Raw genomic sequence first — 26,427 nt, 5'->3', positions numbered from 1 at the left:
CAGTGTTTGAGGTATCCCACCCAGAGGAGGAAAATACTGGTTCTGGACAAGTTAACCTGTAATCCAAAAATTTCTGTAAATTCAGTGAGGCGATGAGCTATGGGTGCAAGGTCTAACTCGGTATTCCTGATATATAAATGAACATAATCGGCATATGATGACACTGCATGAAGCATGGTACAGGTAATATTACACTGCTCACCCATTTGCTGCAATTTAATTGCCAGAGGTACCATTGCGGTTGCGAATAGCAGTGGAGAGAGAGGGCATCCTTGACTAGTGTTTCTGCCCTCCTTGTATGAGTGTGAAATACATTGACTCTAGCTGTCGAGGTTGCATTTAACAGTAGTGTCCAATATTGCTAGGCAGGACCAGGACCCGCCCTTTGCAGTACTCCCAGCATGTAGTCCCCTTGTAGAAAATCGGAGGCTTTCTCCAGATCGAGAGCTAAACATGTTACTCTAAGAAACCCCTCTGACGAGCTAGCCATGACATCCCAGAGCCTCCAAAGGTTTTTGCAAGGTGTTGTGGCCAGAGATGAAATCTGATTGGTCATGTGGATCAAGTGTAAATGGTTAGCCACTAGTGTAGAGAAAATCTTGAAGTCTGTGTTTAGTATCAATAAGGGTTGGTAAGTGGACATGTCATTGGAGTCTTTCTGAGGTTTGAGTATAGTGGAAATGATGGCCTCATTCAGTGATTGTGGGACACTGCTCATTTCAAGGGAGGAGGATTAAACATTGTGCAACCAAGGCGTCAGCTGAGGAGCAAAGATAGTGTAAAATTATAATGGGATCCCATTGGATGGCAGCATTTTCTCCCAGTGTAGATCATACAGGATGGCTGTGAGGTCCTGTAACAGTAGAGAAAGATAAAGGTTCTGCCTAGCTGCTTCAGATAAACGGGGGTAGAGGGAGTGAATAGAGTTAAGTGTCCATTGCTGTAGCCATTGGAGAGGCTTGGGGCCTATATAAGTCCCTGTAATAAGAGAAAAGTGTGTTGTTAATAACAGACTGGGTGGCCAGCACCTTCCCATCAGGGGTAAGCGTACAAAGTAGGACATCGCTTGAAGTCAATGACTTGGTTAGACATGCAAGGAGACGGCCAGCTCTGCCTCCCTCATTTAGGGGTTTTGGCTATATAGGTAGAGCAATCGAAACACCTCAGCTTCTCCATTCTCCTGAAGAAGGAATGCCTAACAGAGTTAAGTTCAGCAGTTTTATCAGGGTGCCTGTGGGACAGCTGCTCAAGAGACCGCATTAAAGATTAAAGTCGGGGCGGGGGCACCCCAGACACAACCTCCCACACTCCCATGACTGACTTAATACAAAGCTCTCCACTGACCACCTTGAACGTTTCTCATTCTTATAGGTGGGCTGAGGAAGAGTCCTCGTTGACCTCTAAGAAGGAATCTACACGGTCCTGCAAGTAAAGGAAAAATACTGCGTCTTCTCGTATTGACGACTGCAGATGGCAGGTTGAGATTGGTGCAAGAAGCCTCCCGCAAGCCAGTTAAATATATAAAGGGTAGTGGACTGACACTGTCCTGGTGTAATATGACGTGCACAAAATACATGTATGAATGTTAGGGGTACCTGCAAATCTGTCTGTTCTAGCATGATTTCGGTGCACTGGAGAGTAAAAGGAGTAATTTTTTAAATGCGGAAATTTATATGACAAATGTCACCTTAGCACCATACCTCCAGTCAACTTTGGAATGCTTTTGTGGCTGGTATGGGGACTGAGGGAAAAGGGGAGAGGGCGATGAGTGATCAAGAAATGCATCCAACACTCAGTCTCCCCCAGCACCCAGCGAATTGCTATTCAGTCCATCAAACACTCAGACGGGTTGGACGAGAAGCCAGATTGACCCACGTTGGGAACATTGAATACCCCCCTAGCACCAGAGGGTTCCCGTCTAGACGCCCTCAAACCAAGGCATAATGCCAGTATATATCAATCTTCGTATCTTCCACCTTGAAAGGGACTCCAGCCTTTATTCAAAGCACCACTCCTGTGGCATATGCCAAAAAAACTTCGGCTGAACAGTTGACCCTTCCATTTACTTCTGAGCTTAGAGACCAACAGATAGGTTACTTGTAAAGTAGCAGTATGAGCCTTCCATCAGACCTGAGTTTAGGGAATTTTGTAACATTTGTTTGGAGAATTCATTACTCTGACATTCCATGCCACAAATTTATACTAAGTTGAAAATAGCGCGGACTAGTGAGCAACACTATAGGACAGTGCGTGTTAATAAGCCTCATGAAGATCAGGCTATTCGGCTTGTGTGGCCATTATAAGAGAGTCTGTCTTCCAAGAAACATGATCTGCAGGTGACTAAGGAACCTCCAACAAAAAGAATGGTAAAAGCAAAACAACGGACTAGGGTCCAACATACAAGCCCACAAAGGTTAGTCTCTTGGCTTGGTGCTAAGCAGAGGAGCATAGTTAATAGGACGAGGCCAGACAGAAACCTAGCCACTGATCTTGCTTACCAACCTAGGTATTGGAAAGGAGCAATCAACAGTTAAGCAGAAACCGCTAATAAAGTGAGTTGTGGCTGTTCACATTGGAGGGCCCCAGGTTGCGCTAGCGCACAACTGGCAGTGAGCCACCCAACAGCAGTGAGTGCATCCAGCATCCTCTCTGCACAAGGGAGGAGGCTTCTACCGGCTAGAGAAAGACCGTCTGATACTGTAGTCCATCCTGAAATAATTCTGTTTGGGACCATGCATCTATGGGTAGCAACAGGTTGGTTAAAGCAACTCATCAATGGATTGTGCCGTGATTACCAGTGCATCTACAGCATCTGGGTCAGCTGCCTCTGAGGACAGTTCGTCACAAGAACAATGGATCCTAGTGAGAGCAGTTGTAGAAAGGCCTATAAATCCAGCAGAGACTCCACAACTGCTACTGCACACTGGCGCTCCTATCAAGCCTGCGAAGGCTGAGGGCTCCCCCACACTCCTGATCCCCAGCTGGTCTCATAGAAACCTGGAAGATAGGTTCCACCTTTTTATTTCCCAGGGGTGGGGGCGAAGGGTGGGGAGAGGCAGCAGAGCCAGCCGCAGTCCGCACAAAGCAGTCTAGCTGCAGAGTCAGCAGACCACAGGCCTGATAAGCTCTAAGCCCCTTTCTACAATGCCTCTAGCATTTGCTACATCTGGTGCAACCCTGGCCTCTAACGGGTGCACCAGCAGCCCACAAGCCCACTGAGCAAACAGGCCAGCCTCCAAACCCCCAGCCCCCTGCATTCATAGCAGGGGCCATGGGCATACCAGGGCGTCATCAGGAATGTTTGCTGGCCGATACAGGTCCAGAATGGCTTAGATTGGTCATACTCCTCCTGTAATAGTCAGGCTGTAGTGGGCGAATTCAAGTTTCTCTGAGGTGAAGCCTCCATGTTCAGCCATTCGGCCACACCCCTCTGCTCCTAACTAATGGGTGCTGTGTTGGGTACAACGAATAACAATTTAACAGACTAGTGAATGAAGAGCGCTCTCAAAAAGCCCCTTACATATGTGTGTATTATACATATATTTTTAGGGTCGAGTCTGCGTTGCATGCGCTCGCGCATGCGTTTCGCAGCGAGACTCTCTTGTATTTAGAAAAGGGCTCGGAGCCCTGTCAACTTCACGTCAGTGCTTTTTATTGGCTTGTGTGCTTCCCTAATAAAATCTGCTTGCTTTCATTAGTCGAAGGCACGCATATGTCATGCCTTTTCCGGTGGCTAGCCCTCCTCCAGCGCAGCGAGCAAGTACAGAAAACATGCGAGGCTCGCTGTTTTCCATCGGGCTCGTGGACTTTTTTTTCTCTAATTTACAAGCCCGATCTCACTTGGGAGAAGTCGAGCGCTTTACATACTTGATTCCACTTTTTCGGGTTATGTACATAAATGCACTTTTGCCCGATAGGTGAAAAGTCGGGTTAGGAGTTTACAACGCGATCAGCTCTAACATGAGCAAACGCGAGACCCGATGCATTGTAAATGCTTGTTAAATAGGAGTCATCTGGTGAGATGACCGAAGTGGTCTGACAGGCGAGACCTTTTTAAGAAAAAAAAGAAAGTTGCGTTATTTTCTGTAGCATCTATTTCTCTGAGGCCTTGGTTAGTGCTTTCTCATCTGTGTCGCAGGCCACTTGCTTATTGATTATAGACTTGGCCGTAATCTTTGATCTGATAAACAATAATAGAGTTCTTAGAATACTGTTGCATGGTGGCACCCTTGTTAAGCTAATGCTGATGAAAGATCTAAACAATGAATGCAAACGAAAATAATGCAAACCTTTTACTGTAGCATCCAGTTTTAAATGCTTTTGTCAGCACTCACTTATCAGTGCTACCTGGCTTCTGTCCACCTCATTTCAGAATTACTTATGCATTACATTGGAGGTGGAAGGATACAGCCAATAGAAGAACTGTGGTATGGGGCTGAAACATGATGTAATTGACATTGTTTCATGCCAATGTGTGAAAGTTTTAGAGCAAAAAAAAAGTCAATGGAGCCAGTGGCTGACACAAAACCACTTAAGGTATGCAATACTATATATTTGCCATGAATGGCACAAGCATCATAATTGTCAAACCTAAAAATAACACATCCGTTTGTATTTCAAGGGATTATTGGAAGTGTATAATATGGATTACTGCCACAGTTCAGAGTGCAGCTCCAAGCCCTCAATTGATGTTGCAACTGATGGTTCCCAACACACACAAACTGTCTCTCCCACACGTACTATCACCCACTCCTGTATGCACTCACATTCTCTAACACTCTCATGTCTTCTTTCTCAGTGAACACAAACTTGTGTTAAATCTGGTCACTTACTTATTTTCTAGACAATATGAATGTCCTTTTAAGAACTCTCTGAGATAAGTAAAATGCAACATAGAGTTAATATTTTCACTTTGATATGTTAATAGATTGGAATGAACAAACGTAGAAGGAACTAGAAACTCAACCTGAAAGGAAAATGTGTTCATATACCAGTCAATTCTTATTGGAAATTTCATTAACAAAAACTATGTATCAGTATTGATTTTAGTGTTGTAAACCTGTGTTTGATTCTTTTTTTTAAATTCATATGTTCCTACAGGTCTCAAGAAGCAAGACCACAATGGGGGCATTTTTAGACAAGCCAAAGATGGAGAAGCATAATGCTCATGGGCATGGTAATGAACTGCGTTATGGACTAAGTAGTATGCAAGGGTGGCGAGTTGAAATGGAGGATGCACACACAGCAGTGATTGGTCTGCCAAATGGACTTGAGGGATGGTCTTTTTTTGCTGTTTATGATGGCCATGCTGGATCCCAAGTTGCTAAATACTGCTGTGAGCATTTGCTAGATCACATTACATCCAACCAGGACTTCAAAGCTTCTGATGGTGAACTCTGTGTTGAAAATGTAAAGAGTGGAATCCGAACAGGTTTTCTGCAAATTGATGAACACATGAGAGTAATCTCTGAGAAGAAACATGGGGCAGACAGAAGTGGGTCAACAGCTGTAGGGGTAATGATTTCTCCCCAGCACATATATTTCATCAACTGTGGCGACTCAAGAGGTTTACTGTGTAGGAGCAAGAAGGTGCATTTCTTCACACAAGATCACAAACCAAGCAATCCACTGGAAAAAGAACGTATCCAGAACGCAGGTGGTTCTGTAATGATTCAACGTGTGAATGGTTCACTTGCTGTGTCCAGAGCACTCGGGGACTTTGATTACAAATGTGTTCATGGGAAAGGCCCCACCGAGCAGCTTGTTTCCCCGGAGCCAGAAGTATATGAAATAGAAAGATCGGAAGAAGATGATCAGTTCATCATCCTGGCTTGTGATGGTATCTGGGATGTGATGGGCAACGAAGAGCTTTGTGATTTTGTAAGATCCAGGCTTGAAGTTACAGATGACCTTGCGAAAGTTTGCAATGAAATAGTCGACACCTGTTTGTATAAGGTAGATTTTATTTTCAAAACTGTTTATAAAATGGTTATTAATTTAGTGTGTGTTAATCCAGACCTGAGACCAAACAAAAAGTGATGAATGGGAATGCTTTTCCCAAAGTTTCTTAACAACTGAGAATTTCTTTCTGTTGTATTCCTTAATTGTTCTAACACTTTTGTGCTGTGGCATGACGGTTGGGGACGAAGGCGGGGGGAGTCGAGCATTGACCCTACAATTAAGAAGTGCAAATCATAACCAGATGCTAGCTTTAAAGCTTTTATTTTGCAGAATTGTAAAATGAAAGGTCCAAGATTCCAGTTAAGTGTTGTTTTCTTATGAAATTTTTTCCGAAAATATGGTTGATTCCTTGTGGCATACTCAGAGGAAGGATTTTCACGCGACCCATGAATGGGTTAAATATGTTTTCATTTATATCATTTAAAAATCCATACACCATTTTGTAATTAACGTGTGTTGCTCTGCAAGTCTGACCCTGCCCCATCCTCTCCTACCAGCTGTCTCCTTGTTGCAGCTGTGCCCCTTTACTTAAGGTGACAGTAGAGCAAGAGTAAGGATTCCAGGCTAAGAAAATCATGTACAGTATGTGGGGCGCTTTTGGGCAATACTTCGAGCAAGAGGGGAAGCCCACAAAGCACAGTATAAACCAGCATGTGACCACAGTACAACCCATCTATCTTGGAGTATATCATGGAGTGAACTTGTGAAATAAGAGGCTGGTATTGGACAGGACAGCTTTAAATTATTTTCCAATTTGAGGTTGGCTCATGGTGTAATTGAGGTTTGATGTAGTGTGCTGGACTTAAAATGGCTACAGTTCAAGATGTAAGGAGTATTAGAAAGGGAAACAGTTAAGTAAAATATGAAAGGAATGGGGAAGCCATTAATTCTGAATTCTTGAGGTGCTTGTGTGACATAGATTTGCTGACGAAAATTGGGAGCACACTAGGCATAGCATGTTAAAGTGAAAAAATCCAAAAGGGAGAATTGCCAAAGCCTACAAAGGGGTAATGCTCGGAACATTAATGGTGGGGAATAAATGAAGCTTTGGAGAAGTAAAACACTACAGAATGAAATTAACCTAATTCACCAAAGAGGCATAGAGGACAAGACTGAACCATACTCTTGACTTGGGACTCTCCACTTCCTATTCTTTGACCATTAAAAGTTCCATTAACAGTTTCATGAAAACTTTCCTGAAGGGATCTCGGAAATGTTAGATAGATGGCTGTTCTCAGTGCAGTGAAATACATAGATGCTGAAAATTCCTCCTGCCCAACTCTGCCTTGTGCACACAGTCTTCTTGCGAGTAATGTATTTGTGCATGTTAAGGCTCAATATTCTTCGTAGTTGTAGGTGCTAGTCCCAGGACAGTGGGTAGAGGCCTTCAGCTGTGTGTGCTGCAGAGGATAGGGGGAGGGTGCAGTAGTGAATACCCCATTCCAAAGCACTTATCCCTTCACCTCTACATGGCTTCTAATGCTCTTTCTTGACACAGTTTGTAGTGCCGTTTCAGCCCATTGCTCCCACCTTTGGATTTCTATATCCTGTTTTACTGGGCATAAACCTAATTGCAGTAGAGAAAACACACTTAAATACTGTTATGATCCTGTGAACAACCTGGGTGTGGGTTTTAAGGTGCACTAGGGAGAACTTTAGGTTGGACCCATGAGTATTGATGGGTAGCAAGAAGTTAAAAGGCCAAAGACTTAAGGATCTTAATGAAGCATGATTTCTGGGCGTTTAGTGCTTGACCTGTTAGTGGTGAGGGATGGAGGGCATGAGCAAATGGTGCAATGTCACTGGAACCTAGCCTTGAGCGGCCTGATTGTTATTCCCATGCAGCACTGGTGGATTGGGATACGTGGGTGCATGCTAGCTGAAGCCAACAAAATCAACAGGAGAAGAGTCTCTGAGGGAAATGGATCGAAACAACCTCACACAGTGTTTCCCGTGACCTCCAGAGATGTTAGCAATCTAGGCTCCTTGTTCACACCAGTTCTCCTTTCAAGGTCCTCTCAGATACAGACACAATCACTGCCATCACACTTTGAACTGTGTTCGCTGCTCTGCTTTCCTGGTGCAGGAATTGGAAGAAGCATGTGCAACACAACACTGCTCTTCTGGCCTCCTCTGCAATGACCTGTCAGGCTAAGGGAGAATGGGAAGGTCCAGGTTTCTCAAGCATGCTTGCATTACCTTTAGTATTTCATCCTTAATTGAGTGGTTGTTTTCTGTTGAATATGAAACTTTTTTCAAATATTTACAGGCTTTGAGTTTTTCCCTCGATATTAGCTGGGAACCCGATGTTCGCATTTAGTATTGATTTTTATGCCTCCTCTTAGTAAAGAAGGAAATACTTATTTTCTTAATTGTAGGCTTTTTACTTCAGTTGCTTCTGCCGTACTCTTGCTTCACTTTAGGAAGTGCTTGCAACTCCTGCATCGTGGTCTCAGAGAGGCATGGAACAAATACTTTTACTAGTACTGTTGACAGTTGGTTTAATGGCAAGAGAGTCTCAACCCCTGCACCTGACCATCCGCTGCCTGTTTAGTAGTGTAATCCTCTCGACTCACCCATTCTTAAATACTTTAAATGGAAATGTGTCATAAATAATATCCCCATCATTGAAAATGATATCCTAATGGCTTGTTTATAACTGAAACTTGGCTGTATGAAAGTTCAATGCCGGTGTATCTTTACCACAAATCTACTACTTCATTAGGAGGGACTGATCCAATACAGAGAGTGGACGATTTGCAATTGTATACAAATCTCTACTAAGCTGTGAAGCGTCTGTTTTTATTCCACCTGCAGATGGCACCAAAGAAGAGTTTGCAGTGCTAAACTCACCATCTTTCCAGCTTTCGTGAACAGGCAGACTTGAAACAGGAAAACACATTTTTCAACACAGTTTCGGCATTTTACTGGACGAAAGCCCATTTTTCCTATTTTTTGTGCTTTCAACCTCCTTCCAGTTACTGGTATAAATGGGCATGAAACGATTCTGAAAAGTAGACATAATTCTGAATTCCGCAAAGGATCATTTGTGTATATCTTTCAAGGTTTTCCCAAAGAAAATAACAGCTAAAATTAAAACAAAATATATATCGAAATTGAGTTGAAAAATCAGCCATTTGTGTGTAAATTTTAATCTGTTAACTTCTAACTATGGCAGATTTTCTAATTCAATACACCGTTAAGTCCTCTGGTCGCTTCTGTTCGGGGGGGAGATATAGGACTTGTAGGTTCCCCAAGAACCCTAGATACCCAGAGACAATAACTAAGCTGCGCCTTGCAATGGCTTTTCATTGGGTACCGGGTATACAGTAATTCATTTGGTAAAGTATATAGAGTGAAAAATAGGTATCAAGGAAACCTATTTCTCTTCCAGGGGATCCTCATCAAAGTCATAAACATTGAATATTCCCGCCCTTGTGCGGGGACCCCGGAGCATATATAAAATACACGCATATTAACATGTGTAAAAAACTGCAATGCAGGCTATAATGTTAAAAACAGGCTAAAATGCTTTATTTCTATGAAGTTTTTATTTTTTTTTATTTTTTATTTTATAAAGCTACAATAGAGAATAAATATCTACCCAAGCCCCTCAAACTAGGCTTAGGGAAGCAAGCAGCAGCAAACTCTAGAGAAAAAGAGAAAAAACTGCATTGAAAAACAATGAAGCATTCTTAGCCAATAGGCTGCATGCAGGTTAACACAGGAGAACCATAAAAACTTTGGCACCGTGCCTTTAAGACCCTGAGCACCTCCAGTATCCCACCATGCCTCAGGGGTGAAGGAAAGGTGACAGTTGGTTCACAGTTAGGTCAGTTCTTTTTTCCGGCTTCTTCTGAGAGGATCCTGGAGCATTGAGCTCTCAGTTTTTCTGAGTTTTTCTCAGAAAAATTCTTTAAAAAAAGCGTTTTTTCATTTTTCACTCGACAAATAATATCTTTGTCTGAGCTAGGAAGGTTTTTTCTGACAGAAAAATGCCTTCTCTTTTTGTCAAATGCCCTGCTTGTGGAAAGAAGAAGGCCCAGTCAGATCCCCACTCTCTGTGGATAGTGTTCCTGCCTCAGAGTCACTGCCATGACACTTGTAAGTACTGCAAGAACATGTCTAGGAGGACTCTGAAAGACAGAGAGAAGATCCGACTTCATGGGCTTCAGGAGAGGAAAAGAACATAGTCTTCCTCACTTCCCAGACAGCCAGAAGGCCATTCTCAGGAGAGAATGGCCCGGTCGACGTCGACAGGTAGGAAAGTGCCTGTTTGTTCACCGTCGACGTCGTCGCTACCACCGTCTCACCGGCATAGATCGCCGTCGACGGCGACACACCCGACGTCGAAGGGAACGGCGTCGAGGGAACATCAGAGCAGGGGCAGGTCTCCGTCGACGGCAACCCGCCGATCGACGTCGAGCCATCGCCGGCGTGCCCGGTCGCCGCCAAAGGCTGTGCGCCCCCCCGACGTCAGGACACACGACGTCGAGATCACCACGGCGGCACGAGAAACATCCGCCGTCGACCTCCCATCGCTCCACGTCGAGGCACACGACGGCGAGCAGGTCGAGGTCCAAGGAGCGTCGTTCGACGTCAAGACACTCAACGTCGAGGCAGGACCAACCGGCTGGGCGCCCTTCGACGTCGAAACAGCCATCGACGTCGACGCAGGTTTTACCTGTCCCACAGGGAGCAGAACATCGCCCCACGCCAGACAAGGCGCCATCTCCAGTGGTCTCCATACCGAGCGACTCTTCTCGGTCAAGAGCGGCATCATCTGGGCATGTCTCGCCCATCAATTTATCTCTGAGATGGCTGGAGAGCCTCAACAGACCAGCGGCGTCCCCAGATTCGCAGTATTCGCGAATGTACTCACCTACTGCCTCCCTACCAAGAACGCCATCACCGACAGCCAGGGCAGAACGGGCTCGTTCAGCTCCTCGCCAACCAACCGCGAGGCCTAGACGCTCTGCTACAGCGTCTCGCAGCCGATCTCGCTCTCAACGGAGATCCAGGTCGCGGTCAAGGAGAAGATCACCCTCTTGGTCTTCATCAGGTTCTTCTGTCGGGCGTTACTCACCCACCCTTACAGATTCACCACCTGCTAGAGTCTCACCGGTGGATGATATTACCACATTCAACGAGGTGTTGCTAAGAGGGGCGCAGAAACTCAACATAGAGGTTTCAGAACCATCTACCTCCTCATCGATCATCTTTGAGACTCTACAACAGAGATCAGCGTCGAAAAAGTTGCTGCCTCTAGTGCCTGGCTTGCTGCAGCCAACCATGGACACTTTTCTGGCCCCAGCATCGCTTAAGTCTGCCCCGGCTAGGATTCTTAAGAAATACAAGGCTCCAGAACAAGACCCTTTATTCCTTAGAAAGGATCTGCCACCGGACTCGGTGATCATAGCTGCCGCCCGTAAGACCCACTCGGTGGCATCTTCATCCACGGTACCCCCGGATAAAGAGAGCAGGCATCTAGACTCTCTAGGGAGGAAGATATGCGGGACGGCGGCTTCAGCAATGGAGGTCTCCAGTGCGTCTGCGCTCCTGGGCAGGTACGATCGTTCTCTGTGGGATTCCCTCAGTAGATTTACAGAAAAATTGCCCAGAGAAGACAGACAAGATTTCCAGGAGATACTACAAGAAGGATGCCTGGTATCCAACCAGGTTATCAGCGCGGCAGCGGATGGGGCGGATTTGGCTGCTCATGGGTACGCACATGGTATCTGTGCGAGGAGATCTTCCTGGCTGAGGCTCACTGGCTTGAAACGGGAAGCACAACAGCGCATCCTGAATCTCCCATTTGCCGGGAACTCTCTATTCGGTGCCCATGCAGACGAAGAGATGGCCCGCATGAAGACAGAGGTGGATACCTTGAAGGCGGTGGGCCTCGAAAGAAAGAAAGATTTCAGGAGGAGGTACAGGCCGTATGATAGACGCCCTTTCCAGCAGAGGGTTCAAACCCCTCATTGGGCGCAAAGGTCACAGCAGCGACAGGGACGACCTCTTTTTCAACGAAGAAACACAAGGGAGCGAGGGTCAAGCAGACCTCAACAATCCACTCCAAAAGCACCCACCAAGCAATGAAATCTCGCTTCCCTCGACACTGTACACCACTCCGGTGGGGGGAAGTATTACGGCTTATCTTCACGAGTGGCACTCTATCACAAGAGACAAATGGGTGCTCAATATTGTCGAACATGGCTATTCTCTTCTTTTCAAACAGCCTCCACCACACTTGCCACCGACCAAAGACAATCCATCTCATCTCAGCTTGCTACGCAAGGAGGCTCTCGCCCTCCTAAGAAAGAATGCCATAGAAAAGGTTCCACCGGCACGAAGAGGACAGGGGGTCTACTCCCGTTACTTTCTAGTGGCAAAGAAGGGTCGAGAGGGCGTTTTCAGGCCAATCCTGGATCTACGGCTGCTGAACAAATACATAAGGAAGCAGAAGTTCAGAATGCTAGCGCTTCACCAGATTTTCCCTCAACTGCATCAGGGAGACTGGATGTGCTCCATCGACCTGCAGGATGCATATTTTCACATCCCAATAGCTCCAAAACATCGAAAATTCCTGCGCTTCCGAATAGCGTTACAGCATTACCAGTTCAGGGTTCTACCCTTTGGCCTGAAATCTGCCCTAAGAGTTTTCTCGAAATGTATGGCAGTGGTGGCGGCACATCTCCAAAGACAAAGGATATACATATATCCATACCTAGACGACTGGCTACTAAAGGCTTCTTCTCCGGAGCAGGCGAGAAGCCATCGGGACATTGTACTAGGAGTTTGCGAAGCTCTAGGTCTTCAGGTCAATTACCAGAAGTCAACCTTGACTCCAACGCAGAATCTTCACTACCTAGGAGCTATCATAAACACAGAACTACAAAAAGTGTATCCTTCGGAGGAACGACTATCCTCAATAAACAAGAAGTGCCAGGACCTGTTGAGAGCCAGCGCACCTACGGCACGTCAGGTGACATCACTACTGGGCTCTATGGCATCGTGCATTTTTATTGTCCCAAATGCCAGACTCCACATGAGACCCCTCCAAGAGGCATTGGAGACCAACTGGAGCCAGAGAACAGGTCGCTGGGAGGACACGGTGCGGCTACCGGAGGTAGCACTTCAGTCATTGAGATGGTGGATGCACAGACCTCACCTGTCAGTGGGTGCTCCGTTTCACCAGGTGCTTCCATCCGACACCCTAGTAACGGATGCATCTCTTCAGGGATGGGGGGCTCATCTGGGTCCTTTTCAAGCACAGGGTCTGTGGTCAGACAAGGAAAAGCAGTACCACATCAATCTGCTAGAACTCAGAGCGGTCCATCTCGCTCCCAAGTCCTTCATACCGCTAATTCAGGGGAAAACTCTCTTGATACAGACGGACAATACAACCACGATGTATTACTTGAACAAACAGGGGAGAACGAGGTCCCTACCCCTATCGCGAGAGTCCCAAGCGATATGGCATTGGCTCCTGGCCAGAGGAATGTCAATTACAGCAGTTCACCTGCCAGGTCAGCAGAACGTGGAAGCAGACTTTCTAAGCAGACACCTGGAGGACGTTCACGATTGGGTCCTGCACGGCGAAGTCGCAGAATACATCTTCGCGCAATGGGGTCGGCCTCAACTGGACCTCTTCGCAGACGAAGTAAACAAGAAATGCCCAGACTTCGCATCCAGGTTCTACCGTCCGGGATCTCGAGGGAATGCCCTGTTGATCGACTGGTCAGGGACATTTCTTTACGCTTTTCCGCCGATTCCCCTCATTCCGGCAGTGATCAGCAAACTTTACAGATCCAGGACCAGAATGATTCTTATAGCGCCACAATGGCCCCGACAGTTCTGGTACACGGATCTCCTCAACCTGTCGGAAGAACCTCACAGGAGGCTGCCGTGCAGACCGGATCTTCTGAGCAGAATGGAGGGCAGGATTCTACATCCCAACCTACCCTCTCTGAGCTTAACAGCATGGCTCCTGAATTCCTGCAGTATGGGCACCTAGGACTCTCGCAGGAGTGCATGAGCATCTTGAAATAGTCCAAACGACCTTCCACGCGGCGTTCCTACGCCTTTAAGTGGAAGAGATTCTACATATGGTGCTGTCAGAAAGGTCATAATCCCATACGGGCGCAGGAGGATGTCATACTGTCCTATTTGCTTCATCTAGCGAAGTCCGGTCTGCAGGTATCATCTATTAAGGTACTTTTGTCTGCTATTACTGCCTATCGCAAATCACCTTCTCAGGAATCCTTCTTTACAAAACCTGTAGTCAGGGATTTCTTAGAAGGTTTGAAGAAAGTTTTTCCGCCAATTCGGAGGCCTTCTCCTCCATGGGAACTGAACATAGTCCTGGCAAAACTTATGGGCCCTGCTTTCGAGCCTATCCATAAGGCCTCTTTACAACACCTTACGTGGAAGACGGCTTTTCTAGTGGCCATTACTTCGGCGAGGAGGGTCAGTGAAATCCAGGCCTTGTCTGCAAAAGAACCGTACACGGTTTTTCATGACAATAGAGTGGTTCTGCGAACTCGCCCATCTTTCCTTCCGAAGGTGGTGTCAGAATTCCATATTAATCAGACCATAACTTTACCAACGTTCTTTCCCAATCCGGAGACTCCGGCAGAGAAAGCATTGCACTCATTAGACTTGAAAAGAGTGCTGAAATTTTATCTGGACAAGACAAAATCGATTAGACACTCTAACCGCTTGTTCGTAAACTATGGTCATTTAAGGACAGGAGAGGCAGCTTCTAAACGAACAATATCAAGATGGATAGTTTCTTGCATTGTTAATACTTACCAGCTAGCTAATAGACAATTGCTAGCGCGGCCTAGAGCGCATTCAACAAGGGGTAAAGCGGCTACTGCTGCTCTCCTTAACAATGTTCCGATATCTGAGATTTGTAAAGCTGCTACATGGAAGTCTGTCCATACGTTTACAAGGCATTATTGTTTAGACTCAGATGCAAGAGCGGATGCCCAAGTGGGGCAGGCCTCTCTAAGAAATCTATTTGCGTAAGACATATCTATTCCTGCACTTCTATCGGACAGTCCGCTGGGTTTAGGGATGGGCTTGCTAATCTATTCAATGTTTATGACTATTGATGAGGATCCCCTGGAAGAGAAGGATAAATTACTTACCTGTAAATCCTAGTTCTCTTCCAGGGGTATCCTCATCAAAGTCATAAACAACCCACCCTCCTCCCCGGACGCACGTCTCCTAGAAGTGCAGGACAGACTGTGTTTTGAATCAGTTATACAAATTGTCACCGTAAAAAGAACTGACCTAACTGTGAACCAACTGTCACCTTTCCTTCACCCCTGAGGCATGGTGGGATACTGGAGGTGCTCAGGGTCTTAAAGGCACGGTGCCAAAGTTTTTATGGTTCTCCTGTGTTAACCTGCATGCAGCCTATTGGCTAAGAATGCTTCATTGTTTTTCAATGCAGTTTTTTCTCTTTTTCTCTAGAGTTTGCTGCTGCTTGCTTCCCTAAGCCTAGTTTGAGGGGCTTGGGTAGATATTTATTCTCTATTGTAGCTAAAAAAAAAAAAAATATATAAAAAAAAAAAAAACTTCATAGAAATAAAGCATTTTAGCCTGTTTTTAACATTATAGCCTGCATTGCTGTTTTTTACACATGTTAATATGTGTGTATTTTATATATGCTCCGGGGTCCCCGCACAAGGGCGGGAATATTCAATGTTTATGACTTTGATGAGGATACCCCTGGAAGAGAACTAGGATTTACAGGTAAGTAACTTATCCGTATTTCCAAAATGGGCACAAGATATGGAGTTTAGAAGCAGTGGTTATTTGAGTCTAATATCCTCTTGCTTGCCATTGGGATGAGATGCTTTAGACTGCAGAGGGGGCAAGAAGACAGTTACCTCCTTGCGGGGGGGTGTGGGGGGGTGGGCATAACCATGCCCATGGTGGTGGCCAGCTCCCACCCCTCTATTTGAAGTAAGAAATGCTATCATGGTGACAAGTGGGGTGCTATGACCTCCCTGGGGTGCTGATCGGTGTTAACAATCCCCATTGCTCCCTGGGAGGAAGGGGGAGGGCAGAATGTGGCATTTTTTTATTTGGGCAGCTCCCACCCCTAGATGAACTTAAAAAATAATAATAATAAAAATTAAAAATAACATCCCTGGTACCTAGTGGGTTTTCTGCCCCCACCCGGGGAACAGATTGGGGACTATTGCCCCATCTGCCCACTGGGGAAGTTGGGCAGGCAGAAAGACCGTGCAGATTTTTTTGGGAGAAGGGGGTAGGGGCATTGCAGTGCTCCTTCTGGGTAGCCCCCAGCCCTAGATGAATAAAAAGAAATCCCTGGGCTTTGTAGGCCCTCCCCCCCCTTAACTTCCCCAGGAGCTGTCCGACGCACATGAGCACTGTAGCATCTGAAAGCCCCCAGCCCTCCAACACATGGAAGAGGTTAAAAGATCCAGAACATCTATGCCAACTTTTAAACACATCCACCTCCTCTTAGCACTTAGGCCAATGTGATATTTCCTAAGCCCAATAGTGCCACTCGATCTTCTTTTCAGCCTGTAGAAGATGTGGATTTGATAGAACTGGCAATCGCTGTTAAGTCTTGTTCCCCTTTGGATCCCTGTATGTCATAAAGCAGCTGGATAGTACTTTTCTTAGAATAGGATAGAAAATCATAACTCTCTCTCTACCCACTGCGCTTACTCCAAATTCTTGGCAACTTCTGATAGTGAAACCCTTACTTAAAAAACCTTCTCTGGATCCAGCTATGGCTGAGAATTATAGACCTGTATTACTTCTCTCTTTCCCGTCTGATGTCTTAAAGAAGCATGCCAACTGGCAATAGTCTGATTATTTAGAGCAGCACAATCTTCTCCATACCTCTCAATCAGGCTTTCAGATACACTGTGGCGCTGAGTCTTCCCTACTCACAGTCTCCGAAGAAATACAGAGGATTTTGGACCAGGGTAGCATGGCTGCTATAATCTTGCTTGACCTCGGTGTTGAGTGTGCCACTGTCTCTCGTAGTATTTTGCTAGTAGACTGGGAGATCGCAGAGTCACGGTCAGGCCTTGCAGTGGCTTGGCTTTGTTTTTTCAGGACTGGAGTTTTCAAGTATTTGAGAGGCCTTTTTTACCTTGATGTTCACCCTTTGGTGTTTGGGGTTCCTCAGGGGTCGTTCCTGAGTCCCACACTGTACGATATATATGTCCACCGTCTAGCTGACATGGTGCAATCATTTGGGCTTTTTATGATCTCTTACACAGATGATACACAGTTGGTAATCTCCCTCTCAACTGATGGAGGCATAAACAATTGCAAGCTAAAGAATTGTCTTACTGTGATAGCAGAGTGGATGGGAAACAGCTGCCTGAAGCTAAACAGGAGCAAACAAAAGTCATGCTTATGGGTAACAACCTTCACTGCTGGACTTCTGATTGCTGGCCTTTACCTTTACCTAACACTAATTAAAAAATGTAGGGTTGTGATTCAATAAGATTTGAATCACAGGTCTAGAAGCTAGCAACCTGTTGTTTTAACCTGTTAAGATTTCAGAGAAAGATTTTATGGAACCTCCCAAGTGCCATCCAAAACATTTTAATTCAAGCTCTGATCACATCCATGTCTACTGCAAGAACATGCTATATTTAGGTGCTGCTAAGGCTCTGCTAAACAGATTGTGATGGAGACTTCTAGCTGCAGATTCCTTATCTAGAGTTATCCCCAGGAATCGGACCGGGTCTGGACATTTTTCTTGAGCAATATCCTTGATGACCTTTAAATGGCGTCGTTCGACTCTGCGTGGTGCTGTCCGCGTCGTAAGTTATGTCCACGGGTCCTATATAAATGCCACCACAGAGCATTGAGTTCTTTGCTTTCTGCGCCAGTCATCGCAGATCCAGAGAGAGCTTACCCCCAGTCATATTTTGACTGACCTTTTCCCTGCTTTTTATGGAAGTTTTTTTAGATCCTCTCCTGTTGCGGCACATATGTCCACTAGAAAAGCTGGCTTTGAGCACTGTGCTGCCTGTCACTGACAGATGTCAGTTTTTGCCTGCATCTTGTTTGCCTCTGGTGCGTGCAGGGCGACCACAATGCAAAGACGTATGTCGACTACTGCGCCATGCACCCCAAGGCCTTGAGGTAGTGGTTTTTGAAGCTCCTTGCTGCTCAACATGTGACACTGAGAAAATCTCGATCCCAGTTGAGAGGAATCTCCCGGGATCAGTCGCAGAGCCATTGTCCTTTGTGGCAGTCTAAGTTGTCCCGGCTGTTGTGTAAGTCCCACAAGAAAATGAAACATAGAAGGCGAAGAGGTCTTTGACTTCATCCGTCCAAAGTCATCCGATGAGACAAGGGAGCGTTGTCATTCAGGGCCTAGCTCTGCTGTTGAGTCTGCACCTGGTCCGGTTCGGTGCCTCCCAGAGTTTCCAGGAGCCAGAGCAATCCCTCCTCAACTACGCAAATTTTGCGACATCCCCATTCTCATTCTCATCCCCATCCCAGAGACTGATCTAGAGTCGGAGGAGTGTTACCCGACTCAAGCGCCGACAAGTGCCTTGATGTTCAGGCCAGAGCCTGAGTCCTATGCTTGCAGGCTAGGACATGGGGAAGTTTGGAAGGGGCCACTGGACCCTGAGGAATACCAGCCTCTAGGCCCCAACAAGGACTGGTGTGAGGGTGTGGCAGATGCAAGTGGACTGGACACCTCCCCACATACTGGCATGGTCTCTCCCCGTATCATGGGTAAGGAAGGAGGGAGTTTCTTTTGCTATGGAGGTGAGAAGAGAGCCAAAGTCCTGAACTCAGCCCGCCCTCCACAGTGGTCAAGACTAACATCTTGAACGGAAGTGCTTCAGCTGGGAGCGACGCCCCCCGGAACCACTTCTCCTTTTTAATGAAGCCCTTATGGATGTCCTTCTTGGGACCTGGTCCAAGCCCAGCAGAGGCGCTCCTGTGTATAGGACAATTGCACACCACCATGTACCACCCCCAACCCCCCCTCGGATGACCCCAATTTCCTCAAACAACACCCTACCCCAGAGAGCTTGGTGATCCAAGCCTCCACTTCGTTAACCCTGGCGCATTCCCTACCACTCCACCAGACAGGTAATCGAAGAGGCTGGACACCTAAGGCAAAAAAAATGTTTTCTCCCTCCAGTCTGGCACTACAGTCTGTGAACATTGCATGCCGTTTGGGCCATTACTCCCTTGAAATGTGGGCTTCAGATGGGCAGGTGCTGCCCATGGTCCTGGAGGAGTCCCGGACCATACTCCCACGCTATAGTCAGTGGGAGAGATGAAGCCAAGTTCAAGATCAGATGTCGGCTGGATACGTCTAACTTGGTAGGCAATGTGGTTTCTTTGTTGGTTGCCTTATGCCCCATGCCTGTTTGAGAATGACAGGCTTTTCAGGGGATGTCCAAGCCTTGCTTGTGGATGTGCCCTTTGATAGCTCTTGTCTTCTCAGAGACGAGGCAGACTCTGCGCACTTCAAGGATAGCAGAACTACAGCCAGATCCTTGAGCTCTCCCTGGCCCTCTGCCAACCCCAGTCCGCCTTTCACCGCTTTTGTGGTCACAGAAGGGGCTTCCCGCCATGTCCTTATCCACCCAGCCAGCACAGCACGCAAACTCCCCTGCCTCTGTGGCTAAGCATGTGGTACCCCTAGACCCCATGGGTCGGGCAGTCAAATTCTGGGGCGGGTCAGCCCATAACCCCCCTCCCTGCCCCAAATCCCCCTCACCTCATGTCAGACGCAGCCTCCAAGCTCTTAAGTTCCCCCTCAAACCATCATTGACAACCATTGGGAGGCGTGATCTGCCATCACCTGCACCACTAGAGTTTGAGAACATCAAACTGCTGGGCTCTCTAAAAGTAGGTTGTGGTTGTTATCCTGCTACTTTCCCTTGCCGAAAAAGGAGAAAGTCCTTTGTCCTGTCCTAGACCTGCACCCTCTCAATTTCTTCCTCAAAAATGAGAAATTCAAAATGTTCAAGGTCGCTCTGGACTCGAGTAGTGTTTAACTTGCAGGATGCGTATATCCACATTCCTGTCCTGCCTACCCACAGACGTTCCCTGTGGTTCACTGTGGGTTACGAGCACATTCAGTTCACTGGCTCCTTTTTGGCTTTACCAGTGTGCTTCCTGGTATTCACTGAGGCAATGGCGGAGGTTGCAGGTCATCTGCGTAGATCTGGGATTACCAGTGTTTCCTTATCTTGACAACTGACCATTGAAGGGGGAGCTTTCCCCAGGCAGTTGTCTCCCACCTTCAGACTATGGCAGAACTCTTACACCATCTAAGGGTTCACTCTTAACATACTGAAGTCACACCTGACTCCCTCTCAGACGCTCCCTTTCATTGGTCATGGTGCAGTTTCTGGCTTATCTTCCCGACCGGCGAGTCCATGATACTCAGTCTATGATACCAGTGTTTCAGCCTCTCTCTGCGTTTTGGTGGGACTGACTCTGAGGTTTTTGGGTCTTAGGGCCTCCTGCATCCTGCTTGTGACATATGTCTGCCGGCATATTGGGGCCATGCAGTGGGACCTGAAATTCCAGTGGGCGCAGCATTAGGGGAGATCTCTCAAACATGGTTCAGATATCGACGGGAACTGCAGAAGATCAGGAGTGGTGGTTAACGAGCTGCAGTTGAGTTATCGTCAGTCAAGTAGGGGTGGTTTGAGTCATGGAGCAAACCCTTTATATTGGCTGCTTATGAGCAGGAGGCAACAGCAGGGGCCATCAGGCCTCTCCTCACAGCCCCAGATGGAGGACTAAAGTACCTCAGATGTCCCTGGGTCAAGAACGCACTGGCATGAGTTGCCAGTAGTTGGCAAGCTGCTCCTTGTAACATGCAGCACCCTGCAGCCAATCCAGTTTTGAGCACCAGCTGCCATCCCCAGTGAATGGCCACCATCTGTTGGCTAGGAGCAGCTGCATGGTATTGAGTTGTCGAGCGTCAGGAGGAACCTTCTTTACATAGCCCAGCACGGTCACTTGTGCAGTTTGCTGTGGAAGATGACCAGTGATAGTGCCAATAATTTGCTACTTGGGGTCAGTCCCAAGCCAGATGGAGAAATCTAGCATGCAGAGGAGAATATCTCAGCCGGCACATATCCTCCACCCGCCCCATCCTGTGCAGTTGAACAGGCCTTTAATATAGTCTATGCAAGAATTTAAAATTAATGAGTCTGAGCCTGTAGTTCGGAGAGACGGCTGCAGATTGGGTGCAGCAGTAGCTCCACCGCGCCTCAGAATTAGGAGTGGTGTGAGCTAACATGTCAGTATTCCAGGCAGTTGAGCCCTGGGGGGACACACAGGTGCCCTCCCTTGCATTACAGTGTACATGCGTGTTATGAGTCTTTAGGGTGAGGAATTGGTGAGTAGATGGTCCAAGGCGTGGGGGTGGGGGTGGGGTTGGGGGCCAGGGGCCAGGAATGTAGAGTGCAGTGCTCTGCATGAAGGTGGTGTTTTATAGGAGAGTGTCAGGCACAGTAGACAGGTTGTGATTCCCCCGCACCAAATGGTGGAATGAAATGTCCATCTGGGGAGAGGTCTCCAAACATGAACTCGGTAGGCTCGCTGATAGGGTCCCTCATTAGCCAACGTGGGGAGCAAGGAATTCCGAGATAAAGGCATATTGGGTGCGTAAAGGCAGTGAAGCTGGGCCCACAGTCCCAGGCCCATTTAGTGCAGACCACTCTATCTATCTCTGCATGCAGGGACTATTGTGTTTGGTACATCGAGTTGGCCAGAGGGCATGGGGCTACCTGATTTGTCTCCACTACAGTGTGTGTTTGGACTAAAGTAGGGGTGTAGCCCGAAGTGTATGAAATGAGCCTGTGTGCAGTAAACCTAAATGTGCATATTGTGAGCATTGAGACCACCCTGCTGAAATGGTAACAGTTTCCCACGCCACCCTCAGCTGTTTGCCCGCTCAGGCCAGAGACACTAGGTTAGAGCAAATGTGTTTCAAGACTTGTTCAGTGAGCAGGATATTGCAGAAAAAGTAGAGGAACTCAGGAATTACAATAATTTTTGCAATGACGATCCTACCCACCAGGGGCAAGAGCAGCTTTACCGAGGCCTGTATATGCTCCTTGAGCCAGGTCATAGTCCAGCCATAATTCACCCTCCACAATTCGACAGCCCTACTAATCCATATTCCCAGATACTTAATCAGCTCCGTTACACATGTGGCCCATTATCGCCAGGATTGCCCTTGATCAACTGTACTATCTCCTCCGTTGTGAAGGGGCGGCATTGAGGTACATACATTGTGTATAGTCCAACCAAATGCATTAGACCATGCCAAGAAGGCATCAAGGGTCACTGTATCTAGGATTGTGATTGTGCAATAAGTTAGAGTAAAAAAACAAAATGACATCATGACCTGAACTAGCTCTTTAAGTTTCGTGTGGGACACTTGCTGATCATCGATAAGTTCCATAATGTATGGGCATGCCCAGGTCTTACAGAGAAGGCTCGCCAGTGTCTTCACATATGTCTCCTTCTCCGTAGCTCCTTGCCACAGTCTCCCTCTTGAGGTACTGAGTCTCCCTAGTTGCCTCCTGTTCATAGTTGGAGAACTTCTTTCTAAGGACGGTGACTGTTTGCTCGTTTCCAGTGTCAAAGAATTTGAGCTAGAGGGTGCTTTTTTCCTGTTTCCAGTGTTGCAAGTTGGGTGTGATTTGCCTTAAGCATTTCTGACTGCTCTGCTGTGCAGGTGCCACAGATGATTACCTTAAACGCCTCCCACAATGTGGACGGAGAGGTAACTGAGCCCTTGTTGTGGGCATAGACATCTAGGCTGGCCGTCCGGATTTCTTCCACGAAGACTTCATCATGAAGGGCGTGCCGAGCTAATCTCTAGGTGAAGGTCCGTGAAGGATGTGAGAGAGGGAGTGATTTCTAACAAGACGGGTGTGTGATCTGAGAGAGTTCTAGGTAGGTGAGGGATATGCGTGGCCCAGGTGTGGCTTTTCCTGTGAGCAACCATTAGTCGATTGTATGGCAATGATTCAGGCACCTTCCCTGCTATTGGCGTGATACAAGCACTGAACAGCCTGAAGGTTGTTATCATGCATGAGTGTGTGAAGTTGTGCAGCCAAGGTAGGGTGGGGCCTCCTGATGGTGCTGGATCTGTCCGCAGCGTGGTCCAGGAGTAGTTCGAAGTCACCACCCCATAGTACAGTGGTGGGATCCCTTGTGGTGATTAAGCGCTAAACCTCCGCAAAGAGTACCAGGAAGTCCATATTAGGGCTGTAGACCGAGGCTAGAATTACAGGGAAATTGTGCTCTGTGCCAAGTATAATGCCGTATTTGTCATCCATGTCGCAGAGTGTGTGTCGTGTGTGCCAATGTAACCCTCAAAGGAGAAGTATGGCAGTGCCCTGGGTGCAGTTGGAGTACAGGAAGGTGTGCGTCTGCGCACTCCACCCTGTCTGAAAAGTTAGAGGCAGTCGCCGGGTTCAAATGTAGCTTTTCAAGAAAGCAAATATAGATGTGCTGTCTGAGGTATGCATACACTAATCTTTCCTTACACCTGCCATTGAGTCTATGGATGTTCCAGGTCAAGCATTTAATTGATGTCATCCTTTATCAGTGGGATGTGTATTTGTTGCGCTGCTAGGGAAGGGGGCATTCAATGCTTCTGCTTCTCTGTAGGGAAGGAAGGGGTTCCCTCGTAGAGTGGGAGGCATGTAAGGCAGAAAAAAAAACCAACAACAACAAAGGTCCCACTCACTTCCACCCACCCAACTGGATTAAAGTCCTTATCCCACCTTCCACCTAAACCAACATCCCAGCGACTGTATGGCACAACAGGAAACATCCCTCGGAGCAAAAGAGAACCAGGTGAATGTCAGTCATTAACTGATCAAGTGGGAGAAGAAACTGGAGAAGAACCCCTAACCAGGTTCCATGCAGTAAACCAAGCAGTTGTAATAGGTGGAATCGTCAACCTAAGTCCTAGCCAAGTATCCACAGCCAGGGCTGACTGAGCCAACAGTGCGTCATATATGGAGTTCAAGATGGAGAGTTGTGCCTTTGCAGCTGAGGGAACTTATGTTCCAGAGTGGCATTATCCAAGCCACTAATCTATATCACTGAGGCGGCCGTCGTCTGCAGATGTAGGGTCTGGCTGAGTGTTCCCTTTGATGTTTACCAAGTTACTGGAAAATTGTTGGCCCAGCACGTGGTGTGCATGCTCAACAATTAAGACCACTGAAGGAGTGTTGCTGAAGAGGGAACGGAGCATGTGTACAACATAGGTCTCCATTTTGCTGATGCCGGTTTATTCCGGGACTCTTAGATTGCGAAGATTGTTGCACCTAGATCATGCCTCGGTCTTCTTTCTTAAGCTTGATAACCTCAAGTACTTTCTCCATTCGGTGTAGTAAAGCATGCTAAGACTTGCTTACTGTCTCCATTTTTAAATGCACATTTTTAACTTAGCATTTCTCTTATGTTTATCACATAAACGAAAAGCCATGTAAAAGGTTACAGTGTACTGAAAAATCATTGTACATGTTTCTTGTTCCTAGTAAGCATTGATTCCATCTAGTCTGTGCACGCTGTCCAAGGCTGAACACATAGAACACAATGCCTAAACATTCTGACTGTCCGTGGAGACTTCTCTGTGTTAGTAGACATACCACAGCATCAAGCTTGCGCCTCTGACACAGGGCTAAAAAATCATAAAAATGTTATTAGACCTGCAGGTTGAATAACTTAAATAATCTACTTGACCTAACTGTAATGTACTTGACCCGCAAACAGGTCTCAAATTGTGTGATCCTGGGCAAATAGTTTACAGAGTTACCTTGTTCTTCATTCTCACATGATTGCACCTTCAAATATGTTAGCTCAGCATTTCTGAAGTTCAAAAAAAATCTTTTGTTTGATTAAGTAGACAAAAGTTTGCTGCATGCATCTCAAGAAACACATACCCATGAGGTCTAGCCCACATAACCTAGGACTTCTTTCAGTTTACTAACAACATTGCCATCAGGGCAGTAGTGTGTCTCGGTTTGTTTAAACACTCAATTTTAATAAATATATTACTAAACCATGATGTGGTAACATTGTCATTTGCACACAGTAACTTTCCAAGAAATGTCTAAAAACCTCTCCACTAAATTGTAGCTTTACAGATAAAACTATATAGTGTATTAACAATCTTTGAAAATTGGGTTTCAGGAAACCTATCCTTTGCACATCAACATGTAAAGTATTCAGATTTTCTGATGGATACAACTACTTGTGGATTCCTCACCTTATGAATTTGCCCAATGTGCCAGCATTCAAAGGACATTTTTTCTTCCCAGCTCTCTACGCCGACGAGGACATCACAATTGCCCGACTCCCACGCGACTCCGTCAGACGTCATTGTGGCAGTAAGAGGTCCTCTTCTGCGTGCTGACGTCAGTTCCCTTTTTTCCGTGCCTTCGAAGCATAACTGTTTGTTCCTAGCTCTTGGGAGTTACTGTTACCAAAGGTGTTTAATTGTAGGCACAAAAAATATGTACACACAGTTCCAAAACAACAAACATGGGGGGTTCTCTAGACCAAAGGTTTCCAAAAAAAAAAAAAAAAAAAAGGCAAGCAATATGCTTGAAGCAAGAGCCCTCACTCACCTTCCGGTGACATGCTTCATCATAGAGCCATGCTCCTCCTCAGACCGGCACTGCAATGCCTGACGGGCCCCACAAGGGGGCTCTTTGCCGGAGATCTTTTGAAAAATGATGTGAGACCGGTCAAGACGTGAAAAAAGGATTGGTGTAGAAAAAAGTTAAAAATGACTAGAGGTAAAAATTAGCTATTTATTCTGATATTAATACCCCTGACATGATTAAAAACAAAGCATAGGGATGTGGTAAAATAATGTCTACAGTCCCTGAACAAAAAATACACACAGTAAATCTCGTAGTGAGAAAGGTACAAAAGGAGAGAACACAGAATCCTTGTGTCACTCAATCAAAGGGTCAACATGTTTCTCGCTATTTTAAGTCAATAATGATCTCATGCGATTCTTCAGGACCTTAGTACGTACCTAATCCTTATGAAAAAATGTTTGCGAAAAGATTAATTCGAGTTCCCTACTAGGGAAGTCAGAAACCCTCCAAATATTACTGGTGGGCCCTATCAGGGAAGCACGACAGGGCTCTTAGGTAAACCAACACTCGTGGTTTCACAACAAATCATAGTGGATTTCTGAGCCTGATGCTTCCCTGATGAGGCCCACCAGTAATATTTGGTGGGCCCCAAGATTCACCAATTCCGGGCCCAAGTCATCTTAATAGCTCCGGATTGGTGGAGAAGGGTGTGGTACACAGATCTTCTCCAGCTTTCACTTTGTCCTCCACTCCGTCTCCCTCACAGGGCAGACCTCCTCTCACAGTTGCAGGGGCAGGTTCTTTATCCCCGCCTCCAGAGCCTGCACCTTCATGC

At 46.6% G+C, this 26,427-nt stretch overlaps 1 protein-coding gene across 2 annotated transcripts in view; it reads left to right on the top strand.

Moving 5' to 3' along the window:
• Positions 1–26,427, top strand: part of PPM1A (protein phosphatase, Mg2+/Mn2+ dependent 1A) — a 344,322-nt gene that overhangs the window by 48,100 nt on the left and 269,795 nt on the right. For both annotated transcript variants that reach the window (XM_069207419.1, XM_069207420.1), the window contains exon 2: positions 5,101–5,955. In XM_069207419.1, the coding sequence (XP_069063520.1) occupies positions 5,122–5,955 (834 nt within the window). In that variant the 5' untranslated portion in view covers positions 5,101–5,121. The remainder of the gene's footprint in view (positions 1–5,100; positions 5,956–26,427) is intronic.

The sequence above is a fragment of the Pleurodeles waltl genome, chromosome 9 (genome assembly GCF_031143425.1).
Source record: "Pleurodeles waltl isolate 20211129_DDA chromosome 9, aPleWal1.hap1.20221129, whole genome shotgun sequence".
Lineage (NCBI taxonomy): Eukaryota > Metazoa > Chordata > Amphibia > Caudata > Salamandridae > Pleurodeles > Pleurodeles waltl.
This window is presented reverse-complemented; position numbering and strand designations above follow the sequence as displayed.